The following is a 22,700-nucleotide window of genomic DNA, read 5'->3' as shown; positions in this document are numbered from 1 at the left end:
TGGATTCTGTCAAGCATAATAAGCATGATTCAGGATAAGGAAAAATATGTAATTTACTGCATAAAATTGATATTTTATACTTATCCTGACTCATGAGATCAGCCCTCCCATCCTTCCCTCATAGCACTCTGGATTTCACTGTAAATCTGGGTGTTGGGCTGCTTGATTAGGAGAGAGTGGCCAGCCATGTGACCAATTTGTGTGCCAATGCACGGGCTAGAGGGAGGCTACTCGTTGGTAAATGTTGATTTTATGTCCTCTTCAATGAAGGGAACTTCAAGGGATTCAGGCGTTCCACTATGTTCAGATAGAAGAAGGAGACAAGCATAATATGCATGATTCAGGATAAGTATGAAATGTCAATAAGACAACTACATGTTTTGCTAACCTTGAGTTACGATCTATTTGTGTCGAAATCCCCAATGAATTGCACTCTAACTCAAAATCAAATAATCGTAAATGACTCAAACTAACGCCAAAGTAAACAGGAAAAAAACACCAACTGCTCTTTGTTTCATTCTGTCACCTGCCCCGTGTATACTGACATAATCCTGACATTTGTTTCATTTCATCTCCAACCCCGTATGCTGACATAATCCTGACATTTGTTTCATTTCATCTCCTACCCCGTATGCTGACATAAATGCTGATGTTTGTTTCATTCCATTTCTTGACGAGTGTATGCAAACATAGTCCTAATGTTTGTTTCATTCCATCTTCCACCCAGTGTATACTGACATTACACTGATGTTTGTTTCAGTCCGTCACCCAGCCAGTGTATACTGACATTAGACTGATGTTTGTTTCATTCCATCTCCTACCCAGTGTATACTGACATTACACTGATGTTTGTTTCATTCTGTCTCCCACCCAGTGTATGCTGACATTACACTGATGTTTGTTTCATTCTGTTACACTGATGTTTGTTTCATTCGGTCTCTCACCCAGTGTATAATGACTTTACACTGATGTTTGTTTCATTCCATCTCCCACCCTGTGTATACTGACAATACACTGATGTTTTTTTCATTGCATCTCCCACCCCATGTATACTCACATTGCACTGATGTTTGTTTCATTCTGTCTCCCACCCTGTGTATACTGACATTACACTGATATTTGTTTCATTCCATCTCCTACCCAGTGTATACTGACATTGCACTGATGTTTGTTTCATTCCGTTACACTGATGTTTGTTTCATTCCGTCTCCCACCCTGTGTATACTGACATTGCACTGATGTTTGTTTCATTCCGTTACACTGATGTTTGTTTCATTCTGTCTCCCACCCAGTGTATACTGACATTGCACTGATGTTTGCTTCATTCTGTCTCCCACCCAGTGTATACTGACATTGCACTGATGTTTGTTTCATTCTGTCTCCCACCCAGTGTATACTGACATTGCACTGATGTTTGTTTCATTCTGTCTCCCACCCAGTGTGTACTGACATGACACTGATGTTTGTTTCATTCTGTCTGCCACCCAGTATATACTGACATTGCACTGATGTTTGTTTCATTCTGTCTCCCACCCAGTTTGTACTGACATTACACTGATATTTGTTTCAGCTGTGAAGCGGCTAATGAAGGAGGCACAGGAGCTGAGAGAACCGACAGAACAGTACTTTGCTCAGCCTCTCGATGTAAGCAGATTCATAGATGATTCTCACACTTTGGACTTTATTATGGTTAATTTAATGTGTCATGCATTAACAGATCCACAGTGATACAGGAGTTTGCATGACATTTTTTTAAAATCCAAAGTTTCTTTTTAAATGAGTATTTGCAGTTATCTAATCACAGACTCAACAACCTTAATTCAGTCCAGAAGTTAAGAGGGGTCTTCCAGATCTTGTAGATGCAAGCAGGGTTTGAAATTAACACATCCATGTAGCAAATTTGCCATTCAAAGTCATATTTTGTTACCAGAAAAAAACACACAGTAACAACAACTTGCTAGTTGGTATGTTGTAGTTATTAGCTCGTCAGTATTTCCAAACGATAGCTACCTGCTAAGGTATTTTGCAAGTACTTGCTACTTGCTAAAAAAAGTCAATTTCGAACACTGTGTAATTGTTTTAGTACAAGTTAAGAATTGTTCTTTGTCACAAGTTATGTTTTTTATAAATATGACATATTTTATGAGTAAACATTTGTTGGTTGAATTTTAAAAATTTTCTTTGTGAACATTATTTAATAATAATCTCTTATGAACAATAATAATCCACCCAAACACTATCACTGAATAGATTCAGTCCTGTGCTTCATAAGATGCATATTTTGTGTTTCAGGACAATCTGTTTGAGTGGCATTTTACCATCCGTGGACCCTCTGACTCTGAGTTTGAAGGTGGTATATTCCACGGGCGCATCATCCTGCCCCCAGAGTACCCTATGAAGCCCCCCAGCATCATGATGCTCACAGTCAGTCCTCTCACTTTACTTCTGTTTCAGTTTCGTGCAATGTACTTTGCTGATTCAATTTTAGCTGAGGGTTAGCACATTTCTTACAGCATCTCCAGTAGTATAGGGAATAGTGATTCTAAAACACTTTACATATAGGGTGTGCTAAAGCTAAGCAAAGCTAAGCAAAGCTAAGCAATTTGCTTAGCTTTGCTTAGCTTTGCTTAGCTTTAGCACACCCTATATGTAAAGTGTTTTAGAATCACTATTCCCTATACTACTTCTCCTCTGAAATTTCAATTCCTATTTAACCTGAAAGCTTCTTTGAATTATCCCCGCTATGGTGTCTCTGATATGTGAACCCAGAATGCTAATGAATTTCCAAAGTGGCCATGTCAGCGGCCATATTGGAAATATCAAGTTTGAGTATCTGCTTGGCAATATCTGTATCTCTCTGCCATTAGGTATGTAGCAGGTATGTTTTTTTTAAGAACACAAAACGTTTTCTATTTTGGGGAATAGTTTTATTTATTTATCCAACTATTTACTATGACTTTCCCATGCCTATGTAACCTAACTGCTATTTCAACATCTCCTCTGACACTGCAAGACCCTTTTAGAGATGTGCCATGAAGCTTGATGTGAAATGTCTTAACTATGGTGTCTCTTGCAATGCTCAGAATTAGAAATTCATATCTTTCTCCTTCACACCCAGTAGTCTGACACCATTTATGTTTAGGTTATCTGCACACAAAGGGAACCTGTGGCAAAAAGTAGGTCATTTGGTCACCATTGGTACAAATTTGAAGGAAATGGTTAGGGTAATATTATAGGAGTTTGAGGGTATATACTACAAGTTCCTCTGCCTTTCCTCCCCAAAACAAAGGTAAAACAAGTCCAAGCAGACTAAAACCACCAAGCCATCTTTTTGTACAGTAGAAACATTTTAATATTCTTGTTTTGCAGCCCAATGGCAGATTTGAAATCTTGAAGAAGATATGTTTGAGTATATCAGGCCATCACCCAGAATCCTGGCAGCCATCCTGGTCTAGTAAGTAGCCGGAACCTCCTGGCCCAGTTAGTAGTCAGAATTGCCTTGTCCAGTTAGTAGGCTAAAGGTCCTTGTTCAGTAAGTTGTCTGAAGGTCCTTGTTCAATAAGTAGCCTGAATTCCCTGGTCCAGTTACTGGTCTGAAGGTCAAGATCAGGTAAGTAGTCTGAAGGACCTGGTCCAGTCAATAGCTTGAAGATCCTTGTCCATTAAATAGTCTGAAGGTCCTGATCCAGAAAAAAGTCTCGACATCCTTGTTCAATGAATGGCTTAAATTTCCTGGTCCAGTTACTAATCTAAAGGTCCAAGTCAAGTAAGCAGTCCGAAGGACCTGGTGCAATCAAACTGCCAATAAACTTGGATTTCATTTCACATCTGCTCATAGTGTAGCTATTACATTTTGCAATAATAAGAATTTACAGCTATCGTTCTTCGAAATTTATCACTCTTCGATAAATAGTCCAGTAAACATTAACATCAAACATTGTGTCCTAAATTCAGGGCGGAAAATTAGTTGGGTCAAGTTACTTTCTTGAAGTCACTTGCTCTCAGGCAAGTGGCTTTTCCTTAACATATTTTTGAACCCCTGAAATAGAAGACAATGAATGTAACAAGTACTTCATGATTTGCCTGTGTATTTGGCAGTTTCTTGTTGATTTTGATAACATATATTTTTCCTTATCCTGACTTATTCTAATTGCTTATCTCCTCTTCCTTAGCAAAGGTAGTGGAACACCTGAAATCCCTTGAAGTTCCCTTCTAAAAAGAAGCGGACGTAAAATACACTCACCCATGTGTGTCCTCCCTTTTCCCGCGCTTAGGTCATGTGACCGGCCATGTTTGGCACTCTCTCCTTATCGCCCAACGTGGGCGGCTGGAGGCACCTGAGGGTCCTGATACGGCGATAAGCTCTTTCTTTATTTTGGTCTTTAAACTAAATTCTGCTCGTATACGGTATTTGGATTTGTATATGCATTATATGTTATCAAATTTGTCACAATTATGTCTTATTAAGCATGTATTTCTTCAATTGAGACTTAGTTGATCCTCTTTTAATTTGTCCGTGCAAACCCATATGTTCTTCTAATCAATTTTGCATAGAATTTACTCTCAATACACAGTCTGTTTACAGACGTGTTAGGGATAAGCAACATCGGCTTGCATTAGTCATGTCTAAAACAAGTGATTTAAATTCGGGTAATTTGTTAACTACGTCTGCTGAGATTCATTCCAGTGAAATGTCTGGCGTTTCTCCAGGACTATGTCTGGGGTCCGGCGTGTTGTCTCCTGTAGAAATCGTCCCTCTACATAAACGACTTATCTTCAACAAACCACTGTTGATTCTACACAACGAGTTTGATCGTCAGACAACGCAGAATCGTCAGACAGCGGAGACTTCGTCATCAGTAGACAACTTTACAGCTCAACCGTCGCTACAAGCATTGCAGCAATTCGACCCAGGCGCCTTCATGCAACAGTTTACAATGCAGATGATGAATCTGATGGAGCGGCATTTAGAAGAGGAGAGACGACTGCTCTTGTCATCATCGTTGACTACAGCTCAGCATGAGCACTCACCTAGAGCGGCACTCACATCTGCACACACTAGAGGAAGATCTTCATCAGCATCCCCCTCTTCACGTCACAGTCAAGAGAGAGATCCAATCACACCGAGTGAGTGCAGTCGCAGGAGTGAGGATTCGTGCTTGCGTGTGTGCAGTCGCGCTAGTGAAGAGTCATGCTTGCGTGGGTGCACTCACACCGGTGAGGATTGGCACTCGCGTGAGTGCACTCACGGGTTCACTTCATCAATGCAGAAGGTCTTTCGTCACTCTCCCAGTTCATCGAAGACACTGTCGACAATCATCACCCCCCTTATCGTGGACTCGTATAGGAGCGATCTTGAGCACAGAATGAATGTTTCACAATCATGGAGTGATGAAGATAGACATTATCGAGCGTCATCATCAGAGGAAACCCTATTTTTGGACTCTGAAGTTACATCATGGATCATGAATGGACTTCACTTAGCTTCACCATCCAAGGACGCTAATGAAGCCAATACCTATATGATGAAGGATGACCACATTGATACACTAATGTTCCCGCCGATACCTCCGAGACGTTATCTATGGCATTTAAGTCAGCAACTAAGTTTCAACAACAACATTTGCCATCGTTCAACGCATGTCGCTTCCCTCTACATCATATGGAGCCATTCGTCAGAGCACCAGACGTGGATGAAGCTTATAGGATCATCAGTCCAACCCACAATAAATCTTACAAGGTAGATGACAAGAGGCTTTCACAGCTCGACACCACTACATGGCATACTTTCTTTAGACTGGCTCGTTCCAAAGCCATCAACGAAACTCTATTTGTAAAGTTCAGTAATCCAGATAGTGAGGAGGGAAGAATAATCCTGTCAGCATCGGTAGCTCAGAAGAAGGATCAGCAATTTATGGCCGATCACCTAGCGTCTACTACAGCGGGATTGAATTTTCTTCGTCAACAAGGTCTCGTATCTACAGTGTCATGGAGTGAGAACTTTGCCAAACCTTTGTATCAAGTTCCATGGTCAACACCTACTCTCTTCGATTGGAAGATTGAAGAGGTAGCTAGGACGGTTGCTCAAGACTTGAGAGAAGTTATGATGATCAAGTCTATGGACACTCTGACATCAGTACTTAAGCAGACTAATCAACATTACACCCTTAAGTCCAAGTTCTCCAGGGTTCAGAGAGCAAGAGATAAAAAGTTCAATCCACATGAAGAGAGGACATGTTCTTTTCGTCGCTCCCGTGGAGGAAACAAGCTCCCCCAGACATCCAGCAGTGTGTCTAAGGGTGGGAGAACAGGGCGTTATTGAAGATCAGGTTTGGAACGACTGTCACATGTGTGTCCCCAGTCATTCCCATACAACCATCTCAAGTGGGTGGATGTCTTCAACTTTACTGGAAAAATTGGACAATCGTCAAACACAATTATGTCATGAAAATTCTGAGAGAGGGCTACAAGATCTCGCTGGGAACCATTCCACCGCTCTCAAGAACACCAACTCCTTTTATCTATGCAACGCATCAACTGGACAAGTTGACCGAAGCCATAGCAACGTTGTTAAGAAAAGGAGCAGTAGAAGTTATAGAGCCACAGAGTCTGACGCCCGGTTTCTATTCCCCAATCTTCCTGGTACCCAAGAAGAATTCCAGAGAGAAATTTCATCTTTTATACAACATGAAGGCTGTCAACAAGAACTTCCTTCAGAAACCAGAGCGTTTCAAGATGGTACGTCTCCTTATTCGTCCAGAAGATTACCTCGCCAGCATTGATTTAGAAGATGCATACCTGCACATCCCGATACTACAAGAGTCTAGGAAATATCTGCGCTTCCTTTTCAATGGTCAACACTACCAATGGACAATCCTACCGTTTGGAATATCTTCGGGTAACCAAGCCCATAGTCAACTATCTACACCTTACACAGTGAGTTTTATCTGGACAACGACTTACAAGCGCATCAAGAGAAAAGTCAGCTCAGACTACAGCTAGATTTCACCATCAGGCTACTAACACAACTGGGGTGGTTAGTAAACCACATGAAGTGGAGTTAGAACCTCACCGAGATCTCAATTTCCTCGGGATTCGTTTCATCACAACATCAAATCAGATTATCGTCGAAGGGGACTGATGGGTCAAGATTCAAGACATGATAAAGCAAGCTCTACTCTCTCCACTGACAGTTCGACAATGGCAGTGTCTATAGGGTCTCCTCACGTCAGCACAAGACATGACCAGAAGAAGAAGACTACAGCTGCATCTGTTACAACGATTCTTGAATCTTCATCTCAACAACAGAGATCAGATTCCGCTCCCAGCCAACCTGGAGCCATTTGTTCTTTGGTGGACACACTGATCGAACGTTTGCTCAGTGACTTATATGTTAGAGCCGGCATTCAACAACCATCTCAACGTAGATGCATCGATGCAAGGATGGGGAGCCCATCTAGACAACGAAGTAGTAGCAGGGATGTGGACGTTATGAGAGCAAGCTCTCCATATCAACCAGTCGGAGATGAAAGCGGTCATTCATGTGATCCTTCAATAGGCGACACTGTTGAAAGATAAACTACTGATGATACACACAGACAACTCAACAGAGGCCTTTTACATAAACAAACAGGTCAACAAGATCACCATCTCTTCCACACCTGACATTTCAACTCTTCGATCTAGTCGATAGTGTGAATCTCCAAATAAAAGCATGTCACATACCAGGAGCTTGCAACATTATGGCAGATGCCTTGTCTCGTCCTCTTCATCCATCACCAACAGAGTGGATGCGTTTCAACTATCAGCCAGACATTTGGATTGCTGCAAATAGACTTATTTGCAACAAGGTTCAACAGACAACAACATTTGTATCACCAGTACCGGATCCGTTAGCAACAGACGCTCTCAGCATCCCATGGGAAGGACTGAACACATTCGCATTTCCCCCTCCAAAAGTCATGGAGAAAATAAAACAGACCAGGAGGCTACAACTGACTTTGATCGCGCCTTATTGGCCAACAAGACATTGGATTCCAATACTCATAGAGGAGTTAGGACAACCAATTCTACAACTACCAGATTGGAAAAATCTTCTCGTTCACCCACACATGAAACAGGTGCACGGAAACCCATGTGTATTCTGACTTCACGTGTGCAGCATATTAAAAACTGTTTAAAACACAGAGGATACTCGGCGAGAGCAGCTAAAGCAGTTACTTTAGCCTTCATGATGACAAATGGAAGCGGTTTGAGACATACGCCATGAAGAAAGGTTTCACAGAGATGAAGGCCACATATCCGCAGATAGCAGAATATCTATGTCACCTACAACATTCCAGAGGTCTGAAAGGTTCTACATTATCTACATATTTGGCAGCTCTCAGCTCAATTGTCACCATGGAAACAGGAACCAAGTTGACTAAAGTACCTGAGTTACTTGCCTTACTATGCTCTTTCAAGTTGGAAGATCAACAGCATTGATTTAGAGCTCCAGCATGGGATCTAAACATCGTATTTCAACATCTCACAAGTGACGCGTACAAACCGCTTGATCGGACATCAGTTGAATTGCTAACTCAGAAGACGCTGTTTTTAGTTGCCTTGGCTACAGCTGCACGAATGTCAGAAATTCATGCTTTAGACTTTAACCGCACAAGTTTTGATGCAAATAATCAATAGACAGCCCATCTGGGTTTACGATGGGATTTTATTGCGAAAAATCAATCGCCAGGTCAATCGGATAGACAATTTCACATACCGGCATTATTTTCAGTAATAGGACCACAGGATACTCAAGATTTATCGTTATGTCAAGTGAGAGCCTTGAAGATACATACATTACACGTACCAAGTCCTGAAGGCAACGGTTCAAGCATCTGTTTATCCCTATGTTGACTGAGACACCTACGGAAGTATCCCACAACACTATCTCAGTGTGGATCAGAGTTGTTATATTGAGGGCCTATAAGGCAGCAGGATTGGATCCTCCGCGAGCTTCCAACCCACATGAAGTAGAGCCTTGGCTTCTACACTAGCGCTACATGGGAATCGCTCGCTATCAACTATAATGGAGGGCTGCTTTGGGAAGTCAGATATGGTGTTTGCCAACCATTATCTGCGAGACATAGCCATGGAGGATGTCTACGGCATTCATCAGTTTGGGCCACTTGTCGTTGCTCAGCAACTAACAGTTCTTCGAAGGTGCTGAGTTCACTTACCTGGTTTATCAAGTGACTTGGGGAAGCCAGACACTCTGCTGAGTATAATGGTGGAAAGTATATGTGCATGTCTCAAACAGACTAGCATGAGTGATTAGGACCCTGTACTCGTAATGAAGATACTTGTACATGAAGAGGGGTTGCAACCAGTCTTGATTACAATATCTTGACATTTAGTTGCATCTGAAACTAACAGGATGCCAGCTACTTTCGATGTAAACACATTCCAATCAATGAAGCCTTCTGCTGAAGATAAGTTTGACTGGATGTGATCCCCCCAGAATCTGCAATGAACTTCAGAAGAGCAGGACCGAATTATCACTGTTACAAGTTCCCCTTGCAGGGGGGAAATTATTGGATGTAATTTTGACAGCCAGCAGAATCCAGTGTGGCCTGACCCACCACCATTTCCATCAGATTCTGTAAAGCAATGAAATATCAGTTTTATTCAGAAAATTACATATTGCGAAATGTGATAGCTTTAATGAGCAGATATGAAATGAAATCCAAGTTTAATGACAGTTTGAAACCATAAGTGGAAATTATCTAGTAGTCCACGGACAAATAAGATGCCTGAAATGAAAACTGACTTGTCACAGGGATCGGGTGATGGGATTTTTTAACCCCTGATTTATTGCATACATTTAATCATTTTATATGAATTGGGGAATTTTGACTGCCACCCAGAGACAATTTAACCAAATTTGCCGCCACATTTTGTATCTGGGGCATTTTGACTGATACCCTATTTCATCACAATCGGACTTCATTTAATCTGTTAACAACATGTCTCATATGAGGCAGACTTGATCGGAACATTACTCAAACCTAAATCTTTTACTTGGAAAACAGGCTTTTTCTATTGTTGGATGAGGCTGTGCGATATGGCAGACTCAAGTCACATATGATGTCACCAGCGAACACGTGAATTCCAACAGAATATGAAAAAAGGACAAATCCCAGATAACAGAAACTGTTTTGTTTTTCCTTATCCTGACTCATGCTTATTATGTTTGTCTCCTTCTTCTATCCAAACATAGTGGAACACTTGAATCCCTTGAAGTTCCCTTCTTTAACACCGACGTAAAATCAGTACTCGCTCAACGACTACCCTCCCTTGAACCCGTGCATTTGGTGCAAAAAAAAAAAGTCACATGACATGCCATGCTCTTCACTCTCTCCTTATTCGCCCTAAAGCATGGACGTGAGGGACCGTGGTCCCGATATAGCACATATCATTAACTAGTATATAATTTGTTTATCTTTTTAACTAGTATTTATCATTGTATGTTTCATAACATTTGATGAAAACCAGTTTACGTTGCAAATATGCATTGTCTGCAGCTGACCTGCATTACTGTTGTCCTTTTTGCACTGACATTTGTTCATATTGTATCTTTATCAAAATTTAACTATTCAACAGTTCAGTAGTTATATATTTGCTGCTCTTTACAATAGAAGGTCGGACCAAGTCATATCGGGTAAATATACTAATAAAAGCACTAGTAACTGTCTGTTGACTGATGCTGAAATCATCATTCTAGTGCATTGCCTAGCGGCTTTCGGGGACAGTCATCTGGGTCAGTGGCATCTACCGTGTCTAGTCAGAAGAGACCATTGTCCCCAGAGTTGCTGTCATCCCAGACTATGAAGCACATGTCTACAATGGCGTGTGGGAAAAAGTAATCGTTAGCTTCGAAGACTTCGTCAAGTTCTTCACGGATGTTGAGGTACTTCTCTTCAGAGACACTCCATAGACTACAAACATCTACTCGGACACTGTACACTGATAAGTGGAAGAGATTTTAGACATGTGCAAGGCGGAAAGTATTTACTGCAAGTAAAGCTTCTCATCCTCAAATGGCTGACTAATTGTTTCATTTGAGACACACAAGACACATTAAAGGCTCAATGTTGTCACCATACTTACTGGCACTCTGTACAGTCATCACTATGAAGACTGGAATAAAGTTGACTAAAGTACCAGAACTACTGGCATTACTACGTTCTTTTAAGTTGGAAGACCAACTAAAGAAATTCAAGGCACCCACATGGAATCTCAACATAGTACTACAATATCTTACAAGCGATCCTTTTGAGCCTCTAGAATGGACTTCCTTGGACGTGCTACCACAGAAAACACTATTTCTGGTTGACCAAGCAACAGCTGCTCGGATGTCAGAAATATATGCACTGGATTATGCATGAACAGGCTTTAGGAATCAGTGCATCAAGACAGCGTGCACCTAGGACTCAGATGGGATTTTATTCCAAACAATCAGTTGCCAGGACAACCTGACAGACAAGTTCATCTGCCAGGACTATCTACAGTAGTTGGTCCAAACGAAATGCAAGATTTATCCTCGTGTTCCATCAGAGCATTGAAAATCTGCCTGCTATGGGCAAAAGCAAGGAGACAGAAAATGAGAAAATCTCACCCTCTTTTTATCATGTCACTTGCCAATGCCAGTACACTCCTTGGAGTAAAATGGTTGAGAGTCAATGCACTCATCTCAGAACAGGATAGCATGAGTGAATATGTCTCTGTACTTGTATGCTATACTTGTACCTGAAGAGGGGATGGAATCTTCAATTGACACATGTGTCAATTGATGAAGTTGCTATAAGATAACTAGTAGGAAACTAGTATATCAAAAAACCTCAGGAAGATGTCAAAAATAAACTTTTGGGAAAAGGTTTTGACAATTGTGGTCCTCCCAAAGATACAAGAATGAAAGTTGAATGTCTGCAAATGTACAGTGCCGTTTCAAGTCCCCAGAGGTGGGGTTACAGGAGGTAAATACATGACAACCAGAGAATCCAGGATGTGGCATGACCCACCACCAATTCCGTCAAATTCTAAGCAGGAGCAGGAGTCAGGATAAGGAAAAATATGTATTTTTCTGATTAAAATTGATATTTTATACTTACCCTGACTCATGAGGTCAACCCTCCCGTCCTCCTGTCTCTTGACACTCTGGATTTCCCTGCAAATCTGGGTGCCAGACAAGCATTCGGAGAGAGTGAAGAGCATGGCATGTCATGTGACCACCAATGTGCACACCAAATGCACAGGCTCAAGGGAGATTACTCGTTGGGTGAGTACTAATTTTTCGTCCTCTTTAGAGAAGGGAACTTCAACAGATTCTTCCTCTATGTTTGGATAGAAGAAGGAGACAAGCATAATAAGCATGAGTCAGGATAAGTATAAAATATCAATTTTAATCAGAAAATTACATTTTGGTTCATAAAACATAAATGCCCATATGTTTGAATTGAAAATTGTGTTTCTGATTACTTTAACTTTCACCCAACATTTCATTTCAGTTGTCTAGTATTCTCCTTTAAGGATTACTTCCCTTTGCCTATAGCATAAAGTAATATTGATATTAATGACTAGTTATACAACGTCTTTTCCACACAGTGGTGCATGCTCAAAGCGATAACACATTATTACGCTGGAGAACCCAAGCTGCCTGTGAGGTGCTAGAAGGTTGTGAAATCTCACGACTTATTTCACTGGGTACCCATTTGTCTGCTTGTTGAACAGAGGCACTTTTGAACAGACTCACTTGCCTCACCACATATGTTACATGTTCTTCTTTGTGGGACAGGACTAAAGTCCTAGAAACTCTCAGAAGTTAATTCCTGTAATGGATTATAATTCATCTGTTACGAGGTCATGACCAGGTGGGGATGACGTATATCCATGATATTCATAAAGAAGTACAATGGAGATTGCCCTAATACAGCTGTTGAATGTTACATTTGACATGTTTCATATGTTTCCCACAGTTCGGACTGCATTGTTAGCCATCATCGGGTTTATGCCCACCCATGGTGGAGGTGCTATTGGATCTCTGGACTATAGTGCTGAAGAAAGAAAGATTCTGTCAAAGAAGTAAGTGTAAGGATTTTGTGGTTCTGCCAAGTGGGAAAACAATTGCCCATCACACGTGACTGGGCTTAAAGGGGCACTGATGCGGAGCAATTTCCGTGGACTGGTGTAAACTTTTGTTATTGTTTTTCTCCCGTGAGTACCCGGATGATATCCCAGAATTCGTGACTGGTTCGTGACCTCTGCTGCGCAGTCCGTAAGCGCAATTGATAGTTTGATTATAGACAGATCAACTGAGGTGAAGTCATTTGTACTTCATTACAAATGTATTATGAAAACAAATGAAACACTTTGAAGGTTAATCATCTGCCAGTGGTAGAAATGGTAAAAAACTATTAGGACGGAAAAATAACGAAACCAATGTACGTCTCTATATTTTGTCTCATAACCCTAATTAGTTTATTGTCATATTTGTATGATTCTGAAAATTGATAAAAGAACACACGATTTGCTTATACTCATCGTAAATTTCTAACATAACAGCAACATTTATACATTGTATAGATTGCCAATGTGGATCCTATTTCACACACATACGCGATCTAGTGTGTGTTTTCTGTCATACAGATTCTGCTGAATGCTACAACAGATAAATTAAAACAAAATGCAAATAATGAATGTAAAACAGAATAATTTTATAGCAACAATGTCAGGCTACTACCTTGTTCAGGAATGTATCCATCAATATCCACGTAAAAGAAATCGTATTCCATTCATCTGCAGCTGGTAAATAATCCTGCTCTGTGTCGCGTGTCTTACAACTGTCTCCTTTGCGAAAATGTAACACATCGTTTCACGTCTTTCGTTGGTGAAAACTAGATAAACCTCTCATTGGTCTCCCAAGATAGCACACCTGGCAACTAATTGTATGATGTCAACTATTCGAAGTAATCTAGTTCACCAATATTGAGCAATCAATCAATCAACGCAAGCGTGGTTAATTCTTTGAAGGGAGGATGTTGTTTTTGCACTCACACTTTACGACAGGGTGTAGTCATCTACACACACTGCCTTTTGACAAATCCGCTAGAAGATAAAAGTAATTAATCAATCAGTGTGTTATCTGTTAATCCTTTGATCGATGTTTGTTTTTGTAACTCAGCTGATAAACCCTCTTGCATCACTTACATGCACATATTACATAACATACAATACATTTGCCATTACAGACCTTAATTTATAATGTTGAGTATTTACTCCAGACAGGAGAAATGCCAAATGGGAACCTTTGTTGAGTAACCGAAGTAGTGTTGCTACTAATTATACCTGTTATAAATTCATGAATTGACCATCAAGAGAATGATGACAAATAACACGTGTAGGTTTACACCATCAAACGCGAGTTACAGCAAGGAAGATGTAATCTCTGTGTGGCATGCAGCCTGAAAACACTTATGGGCCGAAACTGTTTTGAGGATACCAACGGAATTTCGTTACATAAGGAATACACACAGGCATTTGCTGTGTACTTTGGTAAATAAGTGAAATAAGTTTTTTTTTACGTAAGACAATTTTCAGATTTCTCTACCAAAGCCAAGGTCATCGTTTATTTTGTTTACGAATTCAAATAAATCAACTGTGTGTTTTATTATCATAAATAATAAACCATTGTAGCTACCATAGCTACCAAAATTTACGTATGCTATTTGCTATCACAGCTCAACCAACACTCAAAACTACCTAAATATAAAGCTTTGCAATCTTCCGGAGTGAAACAAATGGCTTGCTAAGTGCCTGTAGACATCATATTTTCATGTAACATGATTAAATATCGAGGTTAAAAACACAGAAATAGGATCAAATTGGATCAGTAAGTATACCATCCAAGCATCCAAAAAGAACTACACTGCTGGGATATATGGTTACGATCAGACAAGGAATACCATGGATACTTTTAAACAAATGGCATGTGATGGGCATCCGGCCTCCTGACTGTTTAAGTGAAGAAATTTTGCTAATATGGACAGGAGCCCAGTTCCTTTGTCCGTCACTGTCGAAGGAGTGGGCGCTGGCCAATTTGCGGTCTGCTTTCGTAATTAGACCGTTGGCGAGAAGCATTATTCGCTCCGCATCAGTGCCCCTTTAATTCTGAACATGGACAAATGTTGTTAACGGAGAAAGTGTATTTGGATTTCTGTGCTGTAGATAAGTGGGAAAACATTTTAATCAAACTAATGGCTTCTCCATTCTGTATATGCTCATTGTTGCTGACTTGACCAAACATTGTGACGCAGTAATATCATTGGAAATTAATAGGAAGACTATTATTTTTCCTTGACTCATGCTTTATTGCTTCTTCTCCCCTTTCTTCCGAACAGTCAGTGGAAACTTGAATCCCTTCAAATTCCCTAAAGCAAACTTGAGGGACCTCCCTTTTCTTGCCTAAAGCGCCCACGTGACCATACACATGCCAGACCTCACTCTCTCCTTAATTGCCTGAGCAGACTGTTGGGCGGTTTTTCTTGGGTCTCTTTGTGGTTTATTGATAGATAGCACGTTTGCTTGCAGTAGTCATCGGGGTATTGATTAGCGGTCTAGTACTGCATTATAAGCAACCAATGTTGAGGATATGCATCCAGAGTCAGTGTTTGCAGAAGACCACGATGTTGAAGATGACCCATATATCTACCCAGATTTTGAAGTCTTATCTTAGGTGGCTGACAGCCTTCCGATATCATCCCCGACGAAGACATAAAATCCGGCCTAGACATAATGGGTGACTGACGACTTTGAGTCTATCACCATCCCACCGATGAAGAGTGTCTCCGACGTTGCTGATAATTTGAAAGCAGGTTTTAGCAAAGCTTCGAAGACTCAACGTCAATGTACTCCTGTGCTTAGTGCAAGAAAATTTAGACATCACAACATAGAACATTTTATGAAGGCACCAGAGGTAGATGAAGATTTCTACCTGGACTCTGAAGGTCACGAAGCTACAGAGTCGAAGATATGAGGTTATCTCATCTTGATGCAACAGCCCAGAGGGCGTTCTATGGCTTAGCGAGAGCCAGGGCCATTAATGAGGTGCTTTTAAGCATCCTCAAGAATCCCGAGACTGAAGAAGAGAGGATGATCCTGTCTGCACATGTCACACAGTGTGAAGATAAAGGATGTTTCTCTTCATTTGGCTTCTACATCAGCAGGAGTTACACTCCTGTGTTGTCAAGGGTTGCTGAGCTCCTGTACATGGCCAGATGTTCACACAAAGCTTCTTTTGCGGAAATCTGGATGGCGCCTACTTTGTTTGACGATGGCATCTGTAAGGTGTCGTCTGAAGTATCGCAAGACTCTAAGGACTTAGTGTTAATTAAGTCTGCCCAGACTATGAACATGTATCGGCAGTTGTCACAACTTAGTCATCTGAGATCCCGTTCTTCAGGAATCCAGCAGTCCAAAGAAATGAAGTGTCCAACCTCTCATGGTGGTTACTCTGGGTCTTTTCATTGTGCCAGCAACAAAAGAAGTTACTCCTAAAGTTGTGCACGAAGATCCCAGTTCTGAAGGTCAGGTTTGGAATGATTGGTTGCTCCCGCATTCAGTCGTTCCTGTGGAACTGTCAATTGTGGGCAGACGTCTCTGGGGCAGTATTTGAAGAACTTGAGAATACTGGGAAACAATTACATTTTAGTTGTTCTACAAGAAGGCTACAAGATCCATCTGAAGTTGAAGTCTCTGTTGACCAGCAGACCGTTGGACCAAACATATCCAGACTTATAGAGAAGCAAGTTGAGAAAAGCTGTCGACACGTTACTACAGAGAGCACCTGCAGAAGTTCTAGATCAACACAAAGTCATGCCCAGGCTCTAGTGTCCAATCTTCCCAGTGCCCAAAAAGAACTCAAGAGAACAGTTACAGCTCATATACAGTATGAGACACTCAATACCTATTGAGGCCAGAGAAGTTCAAGATGATACATCTGCCACAACTGAAACATCTCATCAGACCTAACGACTTTATGACGAGTGTAGATCTGCAGGATGCATACGTCCATGTCCCAGTGCATCCAGAATCAAGGAAATATTCTTAGTTCCTGTTCAATAGCAAATACTACCAATGAAAGGTACTGCCATTTGGAATATTCATGTAAATAACCACTGAAAAAAGCAGTAATCAGTAATAGAAGCATTCTACACTGGAGAGCCCAACTAAAGCCCTGATGATACATGTGGACAACTCAGTGGTGGATTTTTACATCACCCTGCAAGGGTCCACCAGATCAATGCCCCTACTGCAATTAACGTTTCAGCAAAGAACATCCTAGCCAATGCCCTATCCAGACTGGTATGTCCATCATCCACAGTGTGGTTGCTTCATGTAGAAGTTTCCCAATGGATAACAGAAACAGTTGGACGTCCTGTCATTGATCAGTTCGCAACCCGATTCAACAATCAGGTTATGGCATTCATCTCACCAGTGCCCAATCCACTAGCATGGGCTGTCAACGCCATAGCCGTATCTTGGGAGGGCTTGAACACTGAGGCATTTGCTCTGCCAATCCTTTCACCAGAAGTACTTTACTAAATCAAACAGAAAAAAATCCTGCAACTGATTTTGGTTGCGCCTTACTGGCCAGTGAGATCCTGGTTTCCAAACCTCATAGAGAAACACTGCAAACCCATTGCCCAAACCTCCTATTACACCAGGCAAAAGCATGGGAAACCTGAAGTGTTCCATTTACACATATGGAATATATTACGTCCTGTTTACAGAGAAGAGTGTACTCCACCAGGGCAACAAAACTGTAACACTCCCTTTACGTTGATCTGCACGTAACCAAAATGACAACAAGTGGAGAAGTTTCAACCAATACGCTACTCGTAAGCTGTTTATGGCCAGAAGAGCAACTCACCCACAAGTAGCAGACTCAGATATCACTATGAAAACATGAAAGAAGTTGACGAAGGTTCCGGAATTAGTGGGTTTATTGAGATCCTTTAAGTTCTGGATCAACCGCAGAACCCTCATGAAGTAACAGCATTGGCCTCAACACTCACCTTCCATGGAGGTGGCTCTAGGTGATTGTACATTAGCTTCTAGGGAATTTGAAGGGATTCAAGTTTTCACTATCTGTTCGGAAGGAAGGGGAGATAAGCAACAAAGCATGAGTCAGGGTAAGTATTAAAATATCAGTTTTATCATGAAACTTACATTACCCACTGATCACAAAATAGAATGTTGCAATGCAGGACACACTGATCAGATCACGGTCATAAACAGGATTAATAGTTTTGTTGTGTATGATGTATCAACAGGTCGCAGGACTTCAAGTGTACAGTATGTGGAAGTGTGAACAACACCCTGAAGCCAGTCACAGAGGCATCAGAGAAAACAAAACAGGAGGCAAAGGAATTGGCATCCCAGATTAACTTCCAGGTAGTCATCCTTGACAGATGAATTGTATTGGGACATTGTATTTATCATCTGTATGGAAGTGGTCAAGGGGCCAGTGTTTCGACAGTTTGCCTTCATTGAAGTTACTTGTGGTTAATATTCCCTGTTGAATGTCAGTTGTTGATAATTTGCATATTTTGAACTACTGTTAATGTAATTGATATCAAACAAACACTATATATTTATAAGTCAAAGGGTTCTTTTTCCCAAAATGATGTAAATTCTATCTTTATGTCTTTTTATCTTTTTTCATGGAAAAGTCCATTTCTTCAAAAGGAGGTTACTCCTGTCATATCTTCCTATGTAGCCTCTGTTCTAACACATCCATATTTTCGGGTTCTCATAAAAATCCCCTAGCATCCAAAAATCACAACACAAATTATCTCCTTTCTAGTTTGTCAATTATCAACAAGGGGGTTGTAGTTGATCCTGAGTTCTGTCTAGATGAAACGTTCGCAGATCGTGCTGGGGAAGAGGTTCTAGTTTTCCTGAAGCATAGAGAAATTACCGAGGCTTTGCGAATGATCACTGTTGAAACGATGTCGCTGACTGCACAACTAAATCTGATTGCAACCAATTATGAATCCAGAACTCTCGCACCATGAAGAGGCCATATTAGAACAGAGGCTACGTAGAATATATGATTGGTGTAACCTCTGTGGGAAGAGAATTGGAAATTTCTTGAGTTTTAAGTAAAGATGTACCTTCATTGCAAAGTACTCTTAAGTGCACAATTTTTAAGGGAATTGTTTGATAGAATCTATTCTAGTTCATTTCCATTAGACATTATTATATGTTCATATATTTTATGTTGAAGGGTGAGAAAGAAAAGAAGGAACCCTGCTCTTCACCAACCAATGAAAGTGGAGCTTCATCTGGACCAACCAATGAAAGCACAGCTTCCCCAGATGGTGCCTCGGCAACCTCTCCTTCTCCCCCTTCCCCTCCCAACTTTCCGTGGCCATTGCCTCCTGGTATGGCTCCCTTTCATGGTAGCCCTGGCAACCAGTCACTCCAGCAGTTCCCCTTCCCACCACCCCCTTTCATGGTTCCACCAGCATGGCAAAACCACACTAGCAGTTCTGCCAGTCAAATTCCACGATTTCCACCTTATTTCATGCATCCATCGTTTTTCCACCCCCCTTCAACAATGACCAGTGATTCTCACATGCCCCACATGGCCCACATGCCCCCATGGTTCCCTCGGCCACCCATGGGCCAGACGAGTACCACAGCTTCAAGCAACAGACCGGTAATGTCAGAAAAGCAGAGGCCTTCAGAATCTACAACTGACTCAACTAAGACAACTCCAGTGCAGTCTCCAGCACCCAGCACGCCCCTGTCAGCTCCAACCCAGTCACCTTCCACCACAGCGACCTCCAGCCAGTCAAGTCCCAGCCCTGTATCATCATCATCATCATCATCATCATCTCAGTCAATAGCAGCAGGAGCAGTGCAAACACCGACACAATCAACACCCACTGTAAGCTCAACAGAGGGTGTGCGACAGAGGCAGGCAACAAGACCACAGACTACTGTCCCTCAGACAACAGCCCCTCATCCTGCCCCTGTCTTCAATGAAGGTCAAGGTCAGCCAAATGCAGGAGGAATGGTGTCAGCAGCACTGATACTGGTAGTGGGGCTCACAATTCTACTGCTCCTGATTCGGCGGCTCTACATCATGAATGTGCCCATGTGATGTTACTGCTTTTAGGACATGAAACAGTGCTGGAAATTAACACCTTCAGTTAATGGTCCTGAACACTATTACAGGATGAAGCTGGAAGAGTCTGTCTGACTTTGCCTTGGTTGTGACAAAATGTAGAGGTTGCTCATGTACAAAGAACTGTGTGAAATGGTTGACTTTCTTCACACACACACTTCTTACATTTAAAAGCCACACGCCAATAGACTAGCTTTAAATTATTTCAAATGGACACATAGAAGTAGGGTGGGTTGATTTACTCATGATTCACTTTGGGTAATTAAAATATGATGGTTTGTCTTCAGAATTGAGAGAGTATTTTCTCTATGTGAACTGACAGCACATTGTGTATTGTCTCTTACTTTTGTTTGCTGATTTACATTGTTTTGTTATTTATTCGAGGGTTATTGTTTGTACATCATATGTAAGCCCAGCATTATTGTATCTTGAAGGAAAAATGTTCTTTGGGCACTAAACGTTTGTAGGCTAATTCCAGGCAGGCAACCTGTATTTCCAGTAGACTACCCCTTTAAGAGATGAATTTTTTCTCAAAGTGTAAATATAATGCTCTCCTCTGTGTGTATGACTCATGTACATAAATCATATAAGCTAACCCATTTTACTCTGGGTGTTTGAAGCTCTTTGTTTATGGGAGTCTTGGGGCTCATGTATGGACATGTATTACCGTTGGTACATCTAGTATGGAATATTAAATATACCAAATATACATTTAAATATTCGATTCAATGTACATTTAGAATGAAGTTAATTGATTTAAGATGCATGGTAGAAACATACAACTGTTCTTGTCACTCTGACTGCCTGAGCTGGGTAGTACATTATTTTTGTGATGACTACTACATGCGAGAGATGAGGTGTTAAGGTTTGGAGAGTAGTGTGAATATTTGCAGGTGCTTCTACACTACAGCAATAGTTTGTGTTGGGATGGTTGTGTGCAGGGCTAGTTGGACAGTTGTCCTAGTGCCAGTACAGATTCCCCTTTGGTGTATGAGGGTGAACACTTTAGCTAATGTGGGTGGGAGTGGGAGTGAAGATGCCTAGAGAATGGGGATGATGAAGTCAGTGCTAGTTGGAGGTTGGTAACTATACAGGACATGGTGTGATAATTACAAGAATGGCCAACAAGTCTGTGTCATTAAGGCTTTCAGAAACAGTTGTTAGATTCTCTACATGTGACAAGATTACTTACAACAGCTCAAATGTAACAGGTGGTTGACATGAATATTAAAGATCACACAGAATGAGGAAAAAGAATATGAAATTCAAATTGGGAAGGTGATCAGAAATACTCAATCATTGATTTACATGTTGATTAAAATGAATTCAGGAAAGTATTGCAAAATGTTGAATTAATCAGGCATCTTCATGGTACCATTCTAGCAATAACATCTTTTGGAAAACAAACTTGGAAATTCCTGGCCTTGGATTGTTTGTGTCATGATATGCATTATGCTGTGATACGATCAGAAGGACTGGGCTTATATTGACTTGTATACAAATGGAATCGTATTTAACTTATGCATCTATGTGTCAGCATAAATATATTTAATGTGAACTCTGTCATTATGTGTTTCAAACAGTGTAAAACATTGGATGAAATAGATATCGTTGACTCTTTGATGTTGTGTTTTAATTATCTCCCCATTTCAGGGAATCTTTGTATTCTGTGTAAAAAGTACCATTTGAGTTCTGTTTAAGAAAAATATGATAAAGTGGAACTGCTCACGGCACTGATTTGTGGAGGACCAGGCAAGTGTGCCAGAATGTATTTCATGATGTGGACGAGGTGCAGGGCAGTGTCAAACCTCCCTCCCCCAGATCCGCCCATGGCCAGAACCCAAGTCTATATACTATATATAGTTACAGTAATACTGCTGCATGTGTCCTGACACTAGCATTTATCATCACTCGTCGGAATCACGGCGTTTTATTACAATGTCCGGTCTTTTTCCTTGGTTGCCTATTCTTTAGAATCGGCTGATGGAAGTCTGTGACTACTCAGCATGTCACCTATAATTGTGCATATAATCACTTCGAATTGACAGTTAAGTTATTGAGAAAGAAGTACTCCATCGTAAACACAGGGATACTCTACAACATATTGGCTCCCTGGTAAACATTAGTTACCGCCCAATCGCACTTGTCAAATGTTTTCAGTTTCAGTTGGAGGTCAAACCTATATGACCAAGTAAAGTAAAGTAATTTCAAACTATAAGAAGAATACTTGTATATATTCTTTCATTTTCGTCTCCTGCCTAGTAAGTTGATTTGTGGCCCCGTGAATGTCCGGGTTAGACTTGTTCCCCGGCCACCCATGCTTGTCATAAGAACCGAGTAACGTGACGCTGAAAACTGAGTTCGATTCCCCACATGGACACAAAGTGTAGAGCCCATTCCTGGGCCCGCTTGCACAGAGCAATCTTTGTTACAATCAATCTTAGGCCCCTACAATCAACTTTACAAT

The 22,700-nt window shown here is 41.1% G+C and overlaps 2 protein-coding genes and 1 pseudogene across 2 annotated transcripts in view; 2 read left to right on the top strand and 1 right to left on the bottom strand.

Annotated features, from left to right (window-relative positions):
• Positions 1 to 21,856, top strand: part of LOC137287167 (ubiquitin-conjugating enzyme E2 J1-like) — a 28,743-nt gene extending 6,887 nt beyond the window's left edge. Inside the window, exons 2-7 of the mRNA XM_067819333.1 lie at positions 1,571 to 1,644; positions 2,293 to 2,424; positions 3,370 to 3,454; positions 13,017 to 13,122; positions 18,372 to 18,492; positions 19,328 to 21,856. Of these exons, the coding sequence (XP_067675434.1) occupies positions 1,571 to 1,644; positions 2,293 to 2,424; positions 3,370 to 3,454; positions 13,017 to 13,122; positions 18,372 to 18,492; positions 19,328 to 20,209 (1,400 nt within the window). The 3' untranslated portion in view covers positions 20,210 to 21,856. The remainder of the gene's footprint in view (positions 1 to 1,570; positions 1,645 to 2,292; positions 2,425 to 3,369; positions 3,455 to 13,016; positions 13,123 to 18,371; positions 18,493 to 19,327) is intronic.
• Positions 1 to 22,700, bottom strand: part of LOC137286634 (uncharacterized) — a 95,834-nt gene that overhangs the window by 45,377 nt on the left and 27,757 nt on the right. The gene's annotated exons all lie outside the window — the stretch shown is intronic.
• On the top strand, positions 7,919 to 9,038 carry LOC137286642 (uncharacterized; annotated as a pseudogene).

Source organism: Haliotis asinina, chromosome 6 (assembly GCF_037392515.1).
Source record: "Haliotis asinina isolate JCU_RB_2024 chromosome 6, JCU_Hal_asi_v2, whole genome shotgun sequence".
NCBI classification, from domain to species: domain Eukaryota; kingdom Metazoa; phylum Mollusca; class Gastropoda; order Lepetellida; family Haliotidae; genus Haliotis; species Haliotis asinina.
This window is presented reverse-complemented; position numbering and strand designations above follow the sequence as displayed.